This window comes from Gracilinanus agilis, chromosome 3, assembly GCF_016433145.1.
Source record: "Gracilinanus agilis isolate LMUSP501 chromosome 3, AgileGrace, whole genome shotgun sequence".
Lineage (NCBI taxonomy): Eukaryota > Metazoa > Chordata > Mammalia > Didelphimorphia > Didelphidae > Gracilinanus > Gracilinanus agilis.
The window spans coordinates 297,574,177-297,594,551 of record NC_058132.1 but is presented as its reverse complement, the minus strand read 5'-3'; the positions used below and the strand labels follow the sequence as shown (position 1 = coordinate 297,594,551).

Here is a 20,375-nt window from a genome sequence, read left to right as displayed (position 1 = left end):
GAGTGAAATTCTTACAATATAAAAATTATTCCTGGGAAATATTTTTAATCTATTCATTTAATCACATGAATAAAAAGAATTTATCACTTCATGATGACAATAAAAATTACTTCTATATTTGTCTTCCAGTTATTTTTCTTTCTTTTTTTTCTTTAGAATATTTTCCATGGTTACATAATTCGTGATTTTTCCCACCCCTCTTCCCTCCCTCCTCCTGGAGCTGACAAGCAATTCCACTGGGTTATACATTTATCATTGTTCAAAAACTATTTCCATGTTATTCATATTTGCAGTAGAGTGATCTTTTAACATCAAAACCCAATCATAGGGGGCAGCTGGGTAGCTCAGTGGAGTGAGAGCCAGGCCTAGAGACAGGAGGTCCTAGGTTCAAACCCGGCCTCAGCCACTTCCCAGCTGTGTGACCCTGGGCAAGTCACTTGACCCCGATTGCCCACCCTTACCAATCTTCCACCTATGAGACAATACACCAAAGTACAAGGGTTTATTTAAAAAAAAAAAAAAAAGTAATCCTACTTCTGTTGGCATCTATAAAAAAAAAAAACAAACAAAAAAAAACAATCATATCCTCATGGAACCATGTGATTGATATTATGTTTTTCCTTCTGCATTTCTACTCCAACAGTTCTTTCTCTGGATGTGGATAGCATTCTTACTCATGAGTTCCTCTGGATTCTCTTGGGTCACTGCATTGTTACTGGTAGAAAAGTCCATTACATTGTGCCTTAATGTATCAGTGTCTGTGTATAATGTTCTCCTGGTTCAGCTCCTTTCACTCTGCATCAATTCCTGGAAGTCTTTCCAGTTCACATAGAATTCTTCCAGTTCATTAATCCTTTCAGCACAATAATATCCATCATCATCAGATAATACAATTTATTTAGCCATTCCCCAATCTGGGGATACCCTCTCATTTTCCAAATTTTTTGCCACCACAAAGAGTGTGGGTATAAAAAGTTTTGTACAAGATTTTTTTTCCTTTTTATCTCTTTGGGGTGCAAACCTAGCTAGCAGTTATTTAGAAAACAGAACAACAGTATAGATGTGCATAGATGACTATTCTAAATGATTACTTCAACATTTTTTCTACATGAATGATGATGAAAATTAACAACAGATAATATTCATTTCTCTGCTTTCTTATCATCAAAGCAGAACACATAACTATCAGTGGCAGGAAGACAATCAGAATTTTTAAATTCTAATTGGCTTTAGAAAGAGGATCTGTGATTTTCTCTTTCTACTTAGGAAACAAAATGTTGGCAGAAGAAATTTTAAATAGTGATATTATAAAAAAATAGGTCATGACTGAAAGAAAGATAATCTACATGTGAATCACATAAAATTGGTATTATCTTTTCTTTAAGCATCATATTATAAAATCATATGGTTATATGACCAAAATATTAAGAAAAAGACATTGTTATGCATTTAACAGCAAGTATGATCTGTGTTGGCTAAAAATAATCAAAGTTCCATAGATCTTTATGATTACCACAATCTTTCAGTTTCTACTACCTATATAAACAAATAAGTAACCAATTATACAGAAATAAGCAAACTATGTGTACTAAATTTGTTTTAAACTATTTTTTCCATACTCTTTCAGCCTTTAGTTTCATAATGAAATATATGTGTTGTTAAATTTCAACCAGTTTCATGAATTTCTACAACCCTTTAGTTATTACTTTTTAAATATCCCTTAAGTGGTACTTATGAGAAAGAATGCTATCCACATTCAGAGAAAGAACTGTGGGAGAAAAAACACAGAAGAAAAACAATTACTTGATCACATGGTTTGATGGGGATATGATTGGGGATGTAGACTCTAAATGATCACCCTAGTGCATATATTAATAATATGGAAATAGGTCTTGATCAATGACACATGTAAAACTCAGTGGAATTGCTCCTTGGCTACTGGAGGAGGGTGGAAAGGTAGGAGGAGGGGAGGGAAAGAATATATTCATGTAACCACGGCAAAACACTCCTAATTAATTAATTAGATGAACTTAAAACAATAAACAAACAAACAAATATCCCTCAAGTAACTAAGCAAAAATGGATAGGAAAAGTATGAAATTCTTTATAGGCCCTAGAAATTTATTAATTTGCATTGCCAGATTATTCACAAAAGGAATTAACATAAGTTTATGAAAAAGAATACAAGGAAAATAGGTTTTGTAATACAATTTTAAAAGATAATTCATAAAATATAAAAATATTTAAAGTATTACTGCATTAATACTTAAATGAATTACATATGTCAATCAAAAGTTTCAAAAAAAACCTCTAAGTCATTTAAAATAAGTAATTCAGGGGGCAGCTGGGTGGCTCAGTGGATTAAGAGCCAGGCTTAGAGATGGGAGGTCCTTCGTTCAAATCTGGCCTTAGACACTTCCTAGCTGTGTGACCTGGGCAAGCCACTTAACCCCCTTTGCCTTGCCCTTACTGCTCTTCTGTCTTAAAAACAATACACAGTATTGATTCTAAAACAGAAGGTAAGGGCTTTAAAAATGAAATAAATAAATAAATAATAAGATAAAATAAAATAAAATAAAATAAAATAAGTAATTCAGAATTTTTAACCTGAATTAAAATAAAGAAAACTCTCCATGCTAAATAGCAAAGGAAATCAACAGCGTCAAATTAATTTTTTAAGTTACACGGAGACATTTATAAACTTTTTTAAAGTACACATTCCATACACTTTTAAAAACAATGAAATTGTTCTTACCCAACATCAGTTTTATTCTGAATAATGATGATTTCTTGTGGTTCTAGTTCTGGAATCCATTTCTCAATCTCCTCTGTCCAAGGGTATCTCAGAGATGAAGGAACAACTATTAAAAGAGGCCATTCATTTTTATAGAAATAAGCTATGGCAACTGCTTGAATTGTTTTTCCTAGACCCATCTGAAGAAAAAATAAGAAAAAAAAGTACAGAACATCCACTAAAAAAGAATATGTACATCTGAAAAGTATATAATAGCATGATCCTTGGGATAATAATTAAGTTGAATCATATAGGGCTGCGCAAAGTATCTATTTTTAAAAGAAAAGACTAGAGGGCAGCTAAGCAACTCAGTGGATTGAGAGCCAGGGTCAGAGACAGCAGGTTCTGGGTTCAAATCTGGCCTTCAACACTTCCTAGCTCTGTGACCTTAGGCAAGTCATGTAACCCCCCCGATGGCCTAGTTCTTACTGCTCTTCTGTTTTGGGACCAAAACTGATTTTAAAATGGAAGGTAAGGATTTTTTAAAAATGAAAGAAAAGAGATTTGATTATTAAATTAAGTTGCAGTGATTATGATATTAGGAAATCTTGCTATTTTTGCATTAGAGAATGATAAAATTCTAGTCTTAATGATACTTATGAGCTGAATTAAATGAAAATAATTTACTTGCTTAAAAAAAAAAAAATCAAGAACACCAGAGTTCAAATTATGCATCAGATATTTACTAGGTGACCTATTCAAGTCATTTAACCTCTCAGACTGTTTCCTCATCTGTAAAACGAGGTTAACAATAGCATCTACTTCACATGGTTATTGTGAGAATAAAAAAAATATGTAAAATACTTTATAAAACGTAATGGGCTATATGTTAGGTATATCATTACTATTAAAGATCATTCTTATTCACCTTTTAGGTTTGGCTAACAAAATTTTTATTAAAAAAACTATTTACAGTTAACTCTATAAATATTACCCATAATCATCATCTAAGGACATTTCAAATATGGTTTAAGTCAGAATTCACTTTAGCAAGAAGAGTAACAACACTAGGGAAACAGCATACATAAACCAAAGGTAACTAGACAACATCAAAAGCAGAAGCTAGTGAGAGTTTATTACCCCAAGGACTGGGCTTAACTAAAAAGTTGTCTTATAAAATATTTGTACAAAATAAATCAATAATTATGTAACTGTCATATGTAATGCAAGGTGGCTAACAGAAACTTTTTGCTTCTGTAATTTCTAATGGTCACAAAAAGACAGTTAAACATCTTACAATCTTCAGAAAGTCAGTTAGAACTTGAAACTATAAATAGAGGTGAAGTTCCAACTGACTGGGCTTTTGCCTTCTGGCTTTCGCTGTGGATGTTGGCTCTTGCTTTGGCTTAACCTATTGGCTTTGGCTTTACTTTGGCCTTGGCCTGTGCTTGTTTTGTCTTGGGGAAATTCGGACCTATCTCATTTCTCTGGACCTCTCCCTGATCTCCCATCTCCATCCCTCCCCTTCCCTGATTTTCCTTTGGGTCCTGGTGGAAGGGAGGGCTTGGTGATTAGACATTGTGGGTTTGGTTTTTATAGGCTAGTAGGGTATCCTTAAATAAGTTACCCCTAGTTTTAATGATTTGATAAAGACTTTATTTAAAAGGCAGTCAAATCTTCCTGACTGGGAGAGCCGGACTCTCTCTGTCTAAACCTCTCCACGACCCATCCCCCACCCTCACCCCTCTAGCAGCAGTTAAAAAACCCTGAACCCCTCCCCCTTCTGACTGACCCTGGTATATAAATCCCCTTGTTACCTACTCAAACCCTGTGGTGAGTCATTGTGTTGAAAATTAAGACAAGGGCCAAGAGGAAAGAATCATTTTCTTTTATTTCTTGAGAAAACTCAGGCATCCATCTTAGGCAGGAAGTACCTCCAGCCCTCAGTTTGACTGGCAGGGAGGGGCCCTCTGGACTCCTCCCAAAAGAGACTGGAGAAACTAACAAGGGAAACCCTCCAGCAAACCTAAATGTTTCTTACTGGCCCTAGTTTCCTCCCTGTATCCTCTGTCTCATGCCTCAGGGAATAAACCTGTTTGAGCTGCTTCTCCTGCATACCCCTTCCCATGCCTTCATTCCTCCTCCAATCACCTTATAATCACTTATATCCCCTTTATCATTCCTCACACCCAAAGTGGGTTGACCCACTCAGATTACCTTATTTATTTCTTGATAACACATATCTCTGGCAGGACTGCTAGGTAGCACAGTGCATAGAGGGCCAGGCCTGGAGTTGGGAAGTCTTGGATTCAAATCCAACCTCAGATACTTCTTAACTGTGTGACCCAGCAGAAGTCACAAAACCCCCATTGCATAGCCCTTGCCACTCTTCTGACTTAGAATGGATATTAAGACAGAAGGTAAGGGATTCTTTAAAAAGATACACTTGCTATACAAAATAATCTGTCACAAAAAGTTGTATAAATTAAATTATACAAACTGAATTCTATTTTAAATATTCTAGTGAACTTAGTATTTAATAATGGTGTGATATTTATATAGTGTTTTAACCTTTAAAAAGCATTTCATGTTCATTATTTCATTTGCTTCTCATAGAAGCACTATAACTTATAAGTAACTATAGGCCTTATTATAGCTTTTTTTAAAGATGAGGAATCTGAGGTTCAAAGAGTTAAGTGATTTGCCTAAGAACAGACAAGTAGTAAATAGGAGATGTAGTATTTGAATAAAGGTCTCATAAGGCTAGTAACTGGTAGAGATAGGACATAGGTAGGTGATTTATACTTAGGGGCTACTGGTAATCAAGAGAAGTAAGAATTGAAACAAGGTTCAAAGAATCTAGTTCTAAGAATACTACAGCATGGCCAATAGTTCAATAAATACTTGTTGAACTAAATGATAAAATTAATGTCCATTCCTAATATGTTTAAAGGAAAGAATCACAATGAGTTTACTATCATATTTAAGGCTACAGTATACAAGAGGATGTTCAAATAAAAACAGTGAAATATTATGAACCAGAAGAACTGGAAATAGAGCAAAACCCAGCAAAATATGAAAAATAGTATTGATGAAAATAATTTAAAATGTGAAACACAGGTATTTAACTATAAGATATACCAACCATCCTTCCTTCCTTCCTTCCTTCCTTCCTTCATAATTTAGAATATTTTTCCATGGTTACATAATTCATGCTCTTTCCCTCTCCTCCTTCCTCCCCCCTCCCGCAGTCAACGAGCAATTCCACTGGGTTTTACATGTATCATTAATCAAGACCTATTTCCATATTATTAATATTTGCAATAGAGTGATCTCCCATCATATCCCCATTGAACCATGTGATCAAGCAAATGCTTTTCTTCTGGGTTTCTACTCCCACAGTTCTTTCTCTGGATGTGGATAGTGTTCTTTCTCATAAGTTCCTCAGAATTGTCCTGGATAGTTGGTCATTGCTAGTAGAAAAGTCTGTTACATTTGATTATACCACACTGTATCAGTCTATGTGTACAGTGTTCACCTCATTCTGCTCCTTTCACTCTGCATCAATTTCTGGAGGTCTTTCCAGTTCATATAAAATTCTTCCAGTTCATTATTCCTTTCAGCACAATAATATTTCATCACCAACAGATACCACAATTTGTTTAGCCATTCCCCAATTGAAGGGCATGCCCTCATTTTTGAAATTTTTGCCCACAAAGAGCACAGCTATAAATATTTTTGTACAAATATTTTTCTTTATTATCTCTTTGGGGTACAAACCCAGCAGTGGTATGGCTTACACCAGCCATTCTTAATGACACCATTTTGAGATTGAGACAAATATCTAGCACTACCGGGTAAAGGATTGCCCCTGCTGGAATTATAAAATCACTAAATATATTTCTTATGCTGTTTTACTACCCATTGCACACAGAGAATGTTTAATAATAATTAGTAACAAAGATTAATCACAGTAAAATAGAATGTTAAAAATGGAACGGATCTCAAGAATATCTGTTGCATTATTCTTTTGTTTTAGAAATGAGCAAATTTAAGGTCCTAGGTAAGTTAAATAACTTGCTCAATATCATAGATTAATTAGAAAAACTAAGCCAAGAATTCAGATCTCCTAGTCAGTAAGAAAAGCAAAAGATAGACTGTCCTATATGAAGAAGTCTAGTTTGGCAGGTTTACTGAGCACAGGCAAAAGAGCAATATATAATAAGCCAAGAAATGTAGACTAAAATGAAGCTATGTCACCTTTGGTTTTCTGTTTGTTTTTTTAATCATATTTTTTAACAGATTAAATGTAGATAAATTTTTAAATAATTGTTTTCTAACATTTTGTGATCCAGGCAGGTAATAGAATATATGTTATATATGCAATATGAATTTCCATGTTTGTTATGTTGTATGAAAGAAGACTCAGGTAGCTTCTACTAGAAAAAAAATGATGAAGGAAATGAAGTTAAAAATGACATGTTTCAATTTGCATTCAGACTTTATTATTTCCTTTTATGGTAGGCACCAGCTTTTTCTGTCATGAGTCCCTTGGAGTTGTCTTGGATTTTTGCATTGCTGATAACAGTTAAGTCATTCTCTGTTGATCATCATACATTTTGCTGTCTTGTGTACAATGTTCTCCTAGTCTTGCTCATTTTACTTTGTATCATTTCATATAAGTCTTTCTAGGTTATTTTTATGATCATCCATTTGTTATTTCTTGTGGCATAATAGTTTTCTATTACAATGCTATACTGTGGCTTGTTTGATTATTCTCCAATTATGGGACATCCCTGCATTTTCCAATTCTTTGCCACCACAAAAAGAGCTGCTACAAATATGGAGAGGTCCTTTTCCCTATCTTTTTTTAACCCTTACTTTCCATTTTAGAATCAATACTTTGTATTGGTTCCAAAGCAGAAGAGAAGTAAGATCTAGGCAATGGGGGTTAAGTGACTTATCCAGGGTCACATAGCTAGGAAGTCTTTTCCCCTATCTTTAATCTCTTCAGAATACAGACCACTTGGTACAATTGAACACAACAGACTTCTCTACTAGCAGCAATGTAAGGATCCAGAGCAAGGCTGAGGGACTTATGAGAAAGAAAACTAGCCACATTCATAGGGAGAACTGTGGGAGGAGAAATGCAGAAGAAAAACAACTGCTTGAACACATGGGCTGTTGGGAATATTATTGGGGATGTAGAGACTAAACAATAACTCTAGTCCAACTATCAATAATATGGAATTAGGTCTTGATCAATGATACAAGTAAAACCCAGTGGAATTGTGTGCCGGCTAAGGGTGGTTAGGGAAGTTTGGGGGAGAGGGAAAGATCATGAAATATGTAACTATGGGAAAATATTCAAAATAAAAAAATAAACAGAATACAGACCACTTGACAAAAAATTGGAAAGTGAGGGGGTGTCCCTCAATTGGGAAGAGCCTGAACAAATTGTGGTATATGATGGTGATGAAATACTATTGTGGTATAAAGAATGATGAATCAATGGATTTCTATAAGAACTTAAAAGACCTACATGAACTGATGTGGAGTGAAATGAGCAGAACCAAAAGAATATTGTACACAGAGACTGTAACACTGTGGGATGATCAAATGTAATAGACTTTGCTACTAAAAGCAATGCAATGATTCTGAGGGATTTATGAGAAAGAATGGTATCCACTGTGAGAGGGGAAATCCAGAAGAAAATATATGATATGTCACTTGTTTATATGGGTATAGGATATGGGGTTTGGAGTTTTAAAAGATTACTCTATTATAAAAATGAATAATATAGAAATAGGTTTTGCAGTGCAATTGCTTGTCAACTCTGGGAGAAGGGAGGTAAGAGGCAAGGGAGACAACAAGAATCATGTAACCATGGAAAAAAATTAAAAATAAAACAAACAGAATATAGACCACTTAGTAATGGTATCGCTGGGGCAAAGTGTATATATGTATAGTTTAATGGCCCATTGGGCTTGGTTCCAAATTGCTCTCCAATTGGTTGTATTAGTTCACTGTGCCAGGTTTTAAAAGACAAGATGAGTTTATATTTGATCCTAGAAACAACAATCATTGGAGTTTATTAAATAGAGAAACAACATACATCAGAGATAGGATTTTTCTTCTATAAAAGACATCTTTAGAAGAACAGCTACCACCAATCATCTCAGTCTGGAAGAGCTGCCACACATCTTTCCCTAATCTGAGCATGGGCTTGGAGGACAGAAGCATTCCCTCCAGCTGGCTGTAAAGAATATACTTTAATAAATCTCAGATGGACATTTATATCTCATGTGTGGGTTTTCATCTTATCCCTTCACAGTATGGATGCTTATTTACAACATAATCATTCATTTGTAAAGGCCTTTGCTGCCAAATGTCAGAATTGAAATGGATAAGAAAAACTGATTAAGACTCTTTATTTTAAAACTTCTAGAACTCACAGAAATAGCCTGCATTCAAAATGATACAGAAAGGCCTTAATTCAACATTTCAATGGCAACTCAAAATCAATACCACCAAAATGGACCATATTTTATGTTCCCAAGAACTCTTCTCTAAATTTTACTATTTCTGTTAAGAAGTTTCAAAAACCTTCAATGGGCTCCTATTGCCTCCAGAATATTCAGATTAGCCTTTAAAGCTCTCTATTATTTGGGTCCCATTTACTTTTTCTTATTTTATGAAACATTAGTCTCCATACATTCTCTGTTACATCTTCCTCCAACTTCTGTGCTGTCTGTGTCTAGGATGCATTTCCTCTCTGCCTTTCAAAGGCAGAGAGTTTTTAGAATCTTTATCTTCCTCCAAAGTATTCCTCATATATATAAGGATGATATTAGAAATTAAGTCTTGTTACATTAGTAACACTTGAAATAATGATTCAATTTAATTAAACAAGAATTAATTCATCTCCTAATATGTGTCAGGCACTGTATTCTGCACAGAAAGAAAGAAAAAAAGCACAGACTCTCTCTTAACTTAAAGTGGGAACTAGTGGGAAACTACTTGAACTTGTATAGAGGTAAATTTAAAATACATGAAAAATTAATCAAAGTAATTTCAGGGATGAGGCTCAACTGTGGGAATCAGGAAATGTCTCCTAATAGAAGGTGTAAGGCTTTTCCTGATTCCTCCACAGGAAAGTTGTTAATGAGCTTTACCCTCTTATTTAGCATTATTTTGTATATTATTTAGTATATTATTCATTTCAGTCCAAAGATAAAGAAACTCACATAATTAATAGCACATACAAAAATGGAATCTAGCAAAATGTGGAATTTTCAGTTTGGTTAACAATTTTTTTTTAAACCTTCACCTTCTGTCTTGGAATCAATACTAAGTACTGGTTCCAAGGCAGAAGAGTGGGTAAGGGCTAAACAAGTGAGGTTAAGCAATTTGTCTCGGGTCACATAGGTAGGGAGCGTGTAAGGTCTTAAACCCAGGACCTCCCATCTCCAGGCCTGGCTTTCTATCCACTAATCCACTTAGGTGCCCCTAAGAAATTTGTTTTTTAAGATTTATTTTTCCAGTAGTAAAATAAGAACATTTGTATGAGCTTCTGGTTAAAAAAGTCAATTTCACTATTTAGTAGGTTTGATCTTGGGAAGAGTAAACCATAAAAAAGAAAAGTATAAGTCAAAATAAATTAACAATGACACAAAAATGTCGAATAAAATAATTTAAAAGATTACATCATTTCATGAAAAGAAAATTACAACCAAGAATATTAGAATGTGAGAATGGTTTAAAATTGTGAAATTAATATAAGCCATATCAATAAAAAAACATGGTTTTTTGTTCATTTGTTTCTAAACCCTTATTTTCTGTTTTAGAGTCAATACTGTATATTGGTTCTAGGCAATGGGGGTTAAGTGACTTATTCAGGGTCACACACAGATAGAAAGTGAACCAAGAACCTCTGGTCTCTGGTCTGACTCTCAATCCAGAGAGCTACCAGCTGCCTCACAAAAAAACTTGTTTTTTAAAAACTATATGCTAACATACAGCCTTCATAGTTTAACTTTATCAGACACTTCTGGAATACTGTGTTTAGTTTTATCTTATCTAGAAGGCCAAAGGTAACCTTACTAGGATGGTGGCCACAATGGGAACAGGCCTTAAGATCATATCAAGCAAGGACTAGATAAAGGAATTGGAAATGTTTATCATAGAAAAGAGAAGAATTTGGGGGAGGGATGTCTAATCCCTCTAAGTATCTGAAAGCACCTGAAGTATCATTTAATTCTGCAGAAAAGAAAGTAATGGGTACAATGTACAGAGAACTGACTTATGATCAGTTAACAAAAAAACTCTCCTTCCTTTAACTTATCTTGCATGGCTATATGTCTCCATAAGAAGAATGAAAATATCTTGAGGGAAGAAACTATTTTTGACTTCTGGATTTATTGTTGCCTCAATTCATGATATATAGTAGATACATTAAAACCTGAAACGATTATAGTACTGATGAACGCTATAAAAATATATTAAGGAACACCAAATACAGAGAACTATATAGATGGATTTTTAAAAGCTGAACCACAGCATTGACCAAATACAGATATAATGAATGTAAACACACTCTATACCAAAAGCTAATAAGAAATGTAAATTTTTCTGCTTGTGTATATACTCCTTGAGAGTAGGTACTGATTTTCATTATCTTTTTTACTTTCACCTTCTAGCCCTGAGCCTGACACAAAGAAGTACTTAATAAATGGTTGCTAAAGAAAACTGAATAGAACTTTCTTCCTCCAACCTTTCATATTAAGTTGAAAGCTAAGTTTCTTGACATTAGGAAAAGATCTAATGAAAAACAACAACAAAACGGGATATCTAGATAGTTCAGTGGATACAGAGCCAGGACTGGAGACAGGAGGTCCTGGATTCAAAAACGACTTCAGATACTCCCTAGCTGTGTGACTCCAGGCAAGTCACTTAACCCCTATTACCTAGCCCTTATGGCTCTTCTCCCGTGGAACTTGTAAGGATGAAGGGTAAGGAAAAATAATTTTGTGGGGGACAGAATGCTGCACTAAGAGAGCATGAGACAAAAAGGGCAGTTGAGGGCAGCAGGGAATTCTGGGAAGGGTTCCTGAGGAACTGGTCTTCATTTTGGGGAGCTCAAGGAAGGTGGAAGTGGCAAGCGAGCTCTGATTGAACCGAAAGTGAACCTGTGGATTTCAGAAACTGGAGTTGAATCCAGATACCCTGTTCTCTGTCAGCAGACATATTCCCATGACTAAGCCTAAATCATCCTATCCACTGGAGATTCTGGACTCTTATCTGGGAGCAGATGCCCCAAACCCCTCATTCTATCCCTCCCTTACAGAGAGACCTTATTTAGCAGGATTATAATTATAGCTTATAGACTAGATATAGAAATAGAGGGAAGGGAAGGAGAAACTTTGGGTTGGAGACTAAATTGGCTCCCCAAAGTGGCAGACCTTGAGTTAGACATTTTAGGGTGACCTATTTCCTCTGTTGTAGGTATAAGGTAGAGCATATAGATAAGGTAGATATGAATATGTGAGCAGCAAAAGACAGAGAGCTGGCTGGCTGATGTGGACATTCTTAGAAGGAATGCAGCAGAAAGTCTGAAGAGGGTGTTGTTTGGAACTGGCAGATTTGAAGCTTGTGAGCTGTGATCCTGCCATGTCTTGGAAACCAGTTACTTTGAATTAACTAAGTGCCTTGACTGAGGGAGATCAAGACCTTGTATCTGGGTAGAACAGTTGCAGTGTGTCTATCTTCTCAGTTCAGATTTATTGGCTGTTCAAGAGGTCGTTCCGGTGTCATCAAGGATTCATCTGGACCAGTGTCTCCAGTGGAGTGAGAAAACCCTGATCTCCAATAGGCTTACCAGACACCCTGATTCAGCCAGACTCCTGTTTGAGCTGAAGATGGAGAAAGCAGCCAGCCCAATATAACTGATAGTTGGCTGGGTCTTATTCAGTAGTCAGTTTAACCTCTCCCATTCACCTTCCTTTGTTTCATTAAATAGTGCTTAGTGTTTTATATTTCCATTTGTGCTTCTTTCTCTAACACCAACTAAAGAACCCATAAGTTTTAACTGAAACTCAGGCTGGTTGAAGGAGGCAGTTGGGGAGGGAGTTAACTGTCATTCCCTAATCTGTTACCACTCACTCCTGGCTATGTCTTGTATTTGGGTTAGTGGGTGTGTTTCCCCTATTTACCTGTTTGTTAGGCAGTTAATTTATTTATTTAACAAAACATTCCCTCCATCACCCCAACTCCTATTAGGCCCAGTATTTATTTAGTTACTTATTTCACCTCTGACCCAACACCTTTATCAATCGCCATGATATTCTTAATAAATACTTTTAACAGTCAGATAGTGTTCCAGAACTATTGGAGACAAGAGGTGAAGGGGGTCAAACAGTTTTGCCTGGCTGAATCCATCTTTGAGGCAGACCCTGCTGTGATGCCAACGAATGGTCTCGGGGAAGGCTTGTGTGAACCCCAACTCTGGGCAAGATTGAACTGGGTCACCACATACCCAATCTTGTGTAGAAGCTTTCCCTCTAACCTTTGAGGGCTGGCATACTTCCCCCAGTCATCCACCATCCGGGTGAAACCCCCTTCAAGTTACCCTAGTATTAGTGGCTCCACAAGAGAGGGAAGAAAGAGTTACGACACTGATTCATCTATCTTTCTCACCTAATCCCTCCTCATTTGGGCCATTAATATAAACTGATACTTAGTGCCAATTCTAAAAAAGAAAGTAAGGATTAAAAAAAACAAAAAAAGTAAAGCTCTAATGTGAGTCTAAGATCACAACAAACAATCTTGGAAAGAAATATCAAGGTCAAAATAAAATTAATAATAATAATAAAGTTGGAAGGTGAGGAATGAAAGGTAGTTAGAGTGATTCCCTAGTATTTTTACAATGTCTGGAGAAAACAAGGCAGGCCACTACACAGAAGGTAGACCTCCTTATGAAAACTTAAGGAAAGACTGAGAAAAAGTCTCATAGGATTGACATGTGGGTTTGGCATGATCATTCAAAACAATGAGATTGCAGATCTATTTTGATATTGAATACTGAATTTAACAGTTGAATTTGGTGACAAGAACATTAGTTTATACTTATTTATATTACTTTAAAAATATTGCATATTAAGTTTATTTTTTTATTACTTTAAAATGCTTTAATTTGGGGGCAGCTGGTAGCTCAGTGGATTGAGAGTCAGGCCTAGAGACGGGAGGTCCTAGGTTCAACTCTGGCCTCAGACACTTCCCAGCTGTGTAACCCTGGGCAAGTCACTTGACCCCCATTGCCCACCTTTACCACTCTTCCACCTAGGAGCCAATACACAGAAGTTAAGGGTTAAAAAAATAATAATAATAAAATGCTTTAATTTGTATATTATCTTCTGAAGCATTTTTATATCTAATTTATACTGATTATAAAGAATTTGATTTTTATGAAAAGGGAATAACTGGCAATTTCAATTCCATTATGTATACTTATAGAAAACCTCTCTGATGGAGAGGATATTCAAAGTTTCATCTCTTACTAATTCAAGAAAAAGTCATAGTGCCTAGGAAGGGATCATCAGCTTCTGTAGACATGTTCTCCCAAAACATATCTTAACAAACAGAAAGCATTAAATTGTGCTAACTCTGTCTGCTAATATCTTCTGATCTCTTGGACTTTAATTTCTTTTTATATTTTTATTTATTTATTTTTAAGCCCTTAACTTTCTGTGTATTGGCTCCTAGGTGAAAGAGTGGTAAGGGTGGGCAATGGAGGTCAAGTGACTTGCCCAGGGTCACACAGCTGGGAAGTGTCTGAGGCTGGATTTGAACCTAGGACCTCCTGTCTCTAGGCCTGACTCTCAATCCACTGAGCTACCCAGCTGCCCCTTGGAATTTAATTTCTAACTATAACTACCCATGCTGCAGTACTTCTCTCACCTCGAATTCCTTTCCTGGGGTCCACATTGTCCTCATCACTAATTGTATCATATAGCCCACTATATCTAGGTGACCTCAGCAATGCTTGACATTCCACCATTCCACACTGGTCAATATTTTCTTTTCTTTCTTTAATGCTTCACCTTTGGAACCATTGGACTGTGCCATTTTTCTTGCCACCAAGAGTTTACTCTCTATTCCCCACTCTGCTTCCAGATCTGGAATATGAAATCAGTTGTGCCATAAACTAAGGGAAAAGTTATGTCAATTAACTCTATTTCACTCTCTACCAGCATTACTTTCCAAAACCCAATGATCCTTCTTAGTCATCATATATGTTGTTTATCCCTAAAGTTTCTTTTCTATTTCTATCCACAATGCTTTACATATTATAAGCAATAAATGCTTTTTAAATCAATTTTTAAAATTTCATTTACATAAAAGGAGTTACAGAAAAAGAAATATCTGGGCTGCAGTTTACCAGGGTAGTGAAATTAAGTAACTGCTTAGGACAACAAGTCCTCATCTTGTTCAATCATGTCCTACTTTTAGTGACCCCTTTTTTTTGAAGTTTTCTTGGCAAAGATACTTGAGTTGTTTGCCTCCTCTAAACTTGAGAAAAATTAGTGGAAAAAGTCAAAATCATGAAAGAAAATTTAAAGAAACACAAAATATTTAAAAGTACAGATAGTTTTCGACTTACAGCAATTTGCTACACTAGGCCAATTAGTCCTATGTTATTGCTGACAAGCAGACAGTATACAAATAAATCTTCAGTCAATCTGCCTTAAAGTAAGGCTTTCTAGGAGCTTATACCGTTAGACCAAGATGAGATCCTCCTGCTTCTCAAACTCAACCCCCCACCATTTCTATGCTCCTGGACAGCCCAGTCTTTGAGGATTCTCACTCTTGTCTCAAAGCAACAGGGAGGAGGAGTAAATGAGAAAGCAGACAAGGTTAATGGTCCAAAAAGAAGTGTCCTGAAATGAAATGTCTTACGTTTTCATTGTGGGTGGTGAACAGGCTCTTCAGGCAATTTCAGGAAAGGATTTCAAATGACATTTTCAACAATTATAGCATGCCTAGGTAATAATTCATTTAGACACATAGGTTCTAGTATATTTGTTTAAAATTCAGCATTGATGTTTTAATAGTTGCAAGTTATTTGGTCCATGAAAATGGCCAGTAAAAACAGTGCCCTCCTACATTACAGAACTTGTAATGGACAGCAATTCTCATAATGTAGCTGTTAATGCTTTTGAGGTTGTAAATTCAGTATCAAACCAAGTTCTGTGAGTCTGACCACCATTCAAGTCCAAACTTTGAGGCTCTGGACTATTGTAAAGACACAATGACAGGAACAATATGAAGAATCAAAGGATGGGAAATACAGTACAACTAAGGGTTAGTTCACATATTTGAAAAGGCTATTTAAAAAGACTTCCATAACATTGAGAAGCTACAAATGCTGATATTATGTCAGTTAAAAAAAATCAGATAGTTTAGAGTAATTTCATTTTTAATATGATAATGGAACAAGGGAAAATGACAAGGAATAAAAGTAAAAAGTGGTTCATTCTTCTTCTCTGTAATGCCATTGCCTAGTGCAATGCCTGGAAGCACTAAATGATAGCTGGCTGACTAAATGACAAAAAGAGAACAACAAAACATATTTTTGGATTATTTTAATTTTTTTTAAGTTACATTTTTTTCTTCTCCTTCTAATTCCCTGCCATCCTTATAACAAATATGTGTGGTCAAGAAAAATCAATACACATATTGACTATATCCTAAATTGTATGTCTCATTTTACATTTGCTTCTTTCAGGAAGTAGACAGCTTACTCACAATCTATCCTCTGAAACTGTAGCTGATTGTTAAAGATCAGAGTAGAAAATTGTTCATTTTTACAGTATTGCTGTAATTATATAAACTGTTCTCCTGATTCTTCTAACCTTACTATTCATCAAGTCATAAAACCTTCCCAGGTTCTTCTGAAGTTATTTCCTTCATCACCTCCTATAACACAGTAGAATTCTATTAAATTTACATATAATTTCTTCAGCCATTTCCCAATGATTATTATCCCCTCGATTTTCAATCCTTTGCCACCATAAAAAGAACTACTAGAAATATTTTTATACATATTGGATCTTTTCCTCTTTGATGGGTTTGTAAGCCTGATAGAATAAGTGGATGAAAGGACATGTACAACTTAAATAACTTTCTAAGCATAGTTTCAAATTGCTTTCTAGAATGGCTATACTAATTCAGAGCACTGTCAAGAATGCTTTAATTTGGGTACTTCTGGGTTAAGATGGCTGCAGAGTAGTAGCAGTAGTCTTACTCTCCTCACTACCAACCCATATAATACACCTCAAAAGGACAAAAAAAACCAAATCCAGATGAATGAAGGAACTCCACAATAGGGCACAACATTGAAGGTGCGTGAGATTTGGGCATTTGCATGCTATAATGGGATGAAATAGGTCCCACCAAAACTCGAGCTGATCAACCCTCCACCACCCCACCAATGGTGGCAGAGTCAGAGCCAGCAGCCCAGAAACAGAGGGAGTGTGGGGCAGTATCTAGGTTCTTGGCAGCTAACTGGGACCACCAGGGGCTTGCCCCTGAGAACAGCTAGACTTGAAACCCCAGGAGGCTAAAGAGTGTTATAATTGGGGGCAGCTGGGTAGCTCAGTGGAGTGAGAGTCAGGCCTAGAGACAGGAGGTCCTAGGTTCAAATCTGGCCTCAGACACTTCCCAGCTGTGTGACCCTGGGCAAGTCACTTGACCCCCATTGCCCACCCTTACCAATCTTCCACCTATGAGACAATACACCGAAGTACAAGGGTTTAAAAAAAAAAAGAGTGTTATAATCATTAATCTGGAATAAGATGGATGCCACCTTGACTGACAGGGATGGCAATTGAGAGATTCAGAATGTTCCCAGGTGCTGTGAGCCAGGGGCAAACGTTGGTTAGTATATACTCCCTAACAGCTTCATTGGAGGTCTCTGAACTCAGAGGCTCAGAACTGGAGGTCTCAGATCTCTAAGTTGAGACTTGAGAAAAACCTGTGTGGATCAAACTAGGCAGAGGGTGGTTGAAGGGTAGTTGAAGAAGAAGAGGGTAGGCCAAAGCCTGAACCTATTTCCTTGCTTGATTGTGAGAGCTAGTGAACCATCAATACTATTGGTAGGAGAGCTGAGGGAATACATAGACCATTAATATTTATCTCCAGCAATAGCCTTCCCTATTCTCTGGCTTGGCTGTGGCCAGGTCCAGTCAGAGATAGTGAGAAGATGAAGACCTCAAGCCTCTGCCAGCCTAGCAGTTTCTAGTACTGATTATCAATTAGCTTAATAGTCAATAGAGCAATAGGGTTTCCAATCCCCAACCCTGTACCTTGTTATCCTTTCCCTATCAATAGATGAACAGTGTTTAATAGCAAGTACCTTCCTGAGTGGTCATTCTATCACAGCCCTTAGGAAGGGAGATTAATTATGCAGTCAGATCCTAATCATTATCCAAAGCTAATCAATAGCTCATTACCAATCAATCCAACCCCAGGTTGGGCCTAGAGAGGTTAACCATCCATCTAACCTCTCAAGGGGTCCTCACTTGGGCAACTGTTAGAAGGAGTCACTGACAGGTTAATCAAACAAACCTGTCAGAGAGAAGAGGGATAATTTACAGCAATAGCCAGGGTGAGAGGAGTAGATGTTCCTCCCCACCAACTGCAGTTATTATACATATATATCCATCTCCCTATGTCCGTTCTTTTAACAAGAGTGAGGACCTTGGGCACAGAAGTAGAGCTATGAGAGGAGGCAGACTGTGGAAGTAGCGCGAAGCCTCAAAAAGGAGACTCAGACAGAAGAATGAGCAAGGAACAATCTCTGGGTTCTTGGCAGCTGACTAGGACCACCAGGGACTTACCCCTGAGAGGAGCTAGACTTGAGACTCCAGAAGGCTAAAGAGCGTGGGCCTTGGGCACAGAGATAGAACTGAGAAGAGTGGCAGACAGTAGAAGCCACATTGAGACTCAAAAAGAAGCCACATTAGTTTTGACTAATCTAAGAAAGAAAGCCAAGCCAACTGTCAGTTAGGAATGGGGTTTGGCTAACTTCTCTCTAGCTATGGCAAAGACAGATAGATTGACTGACTGGAAACAGAGGTGACTGCTAAAGGGCTTCTAGAGACATGGGTATTCTCACACCACAGAAGATACTGACCCAAGTTGAATCCTTGATGGTATAGGTACACCAGGGGTCGGCAACATATGGCTCTCCAGCCATATCTGGTTCTTTCTGCAGGAGCCATAAAGTCAATTTTTTTTTCAGGTGCTGTTACAGGAGTGTGTGCACTATTACAGGAGCATGCACTGTGAGCACTGTACGTCTCTCACAAAATTACATTTTAAAAAATGTGGCATTTATGGCTCTCATGGTCAAAAAGGTTGCAGACCTCTGAGGTACACTAACAAATCCTTGGTCAGCTATTAAATCCACAGTACTAGGGAGATAGCCTCTCTGCACTTGGTCCACCCAAGAACAGTGATTTCACCTTTCCTCAACCTAAACACTTGTGTGATGTTAACATCCAAAATTTCCAAAGGGTTTCAGGTAACAGACAGATGACAGTAGCTCCCAAGCTCCTCCCTCAGCTCATGGAAGTTCCAAACTCCTTCTTCAAAACCTTGCTGTTGCATTCAACTGGGAATGTCTATGTCAGCCAGCCAGCTCTCTGCCTTCTGCTGTCTATATATTTATATATCTACCTTATTTACATACCCTACCTTATATTTGCCTACAAGAATAGGGAGAGGTTGAAGTACTAAATGGTCTAAGATGATATGCAAAGAAAGAAAAGGGGGGAGGAGGGATAGCACCAAGAGAAACTTGAAGGAATAAGAAAAATAGGATAATCTATACCACACAAACAGGCACGTTGGAAGGGGAGGGGATGAATACTATTATAAGAAGGAGAGGAAGAGAGTGTTAATAGGTAATACTTAAACCTAACTCTCAGTGGAATCAGTTCTGAGAGGGAAGAGTAGCTAAATCCATTGGGATATCTAATTCCATCTTACCCTATAGGGAAAGTCAGAGAGGAAAAACCAAGGGGGGTATTGGGGCAGGGAGTTGAAAAAGGGAGAGAAACAGAAGGAGGAGGAAATTTAATAGACCTTAAAAAAATAATAAGAGGGGAACAAAAAGGGAGGGGGAAGAAAGGGAAGTAAACTATGGGAGGGGATAAGAGATTAAAAGCAAACCACTGGTTGAAAAGGAAATAGTGAAAGAAGAAAGGGCAGAACTAGGAGAGGATATCAAAATGTTGGGGAATACACAGCTGATAATCATAACTCTGAAAGTGAATAGGATGAACTCACTCGTAAAACGGAAGCAAATAGCAGAGTGGATGAGAAACCAAAATCCTACCCGACAAAACCAAAGTAAAAATAGATATGATTAAAAGAGATAGGGAAGGTAATTATATTCTAATAAAAGGCAATATAGACAATGAGGAAATATCAGTACTCAACATGCATGCACCAAATGGTATAGCAACCAATTTCTAAAGGAGAAACTGGCAGAGTTCAAGGAGGAAATAGATAATAAAACCATACTACTGGGAGACCTGAACCTTCCTCTATCAGATCTAGATAAATGAAACCAAGAAAG

At 36.8% G+C, this 20,375-nt stretch overlaps 1 protein-coding gene across 1 annotated transcript in view; it reads right to left on the bottom strand.

The window, feature by feature from the left end:
• ZRANB3 (zinc finger RANBP2-type containing 3) overlaps nt 1-20,375 on the bottom strand; it is a 258,475-nt gene that overhangs the window by 106,714 nt on the left and 131,386 nt on the right. The window contains exon 4 of the mRNA XM_044666614.1: nt 2,756-2,934. Coding sequence (XP_044522549.1) covers nt 2,756-2,934 — 179 coding nt within the window. The remainder of the gene's footprint in view (nt 1-2,755; nt 2,935-20,375) is intronic.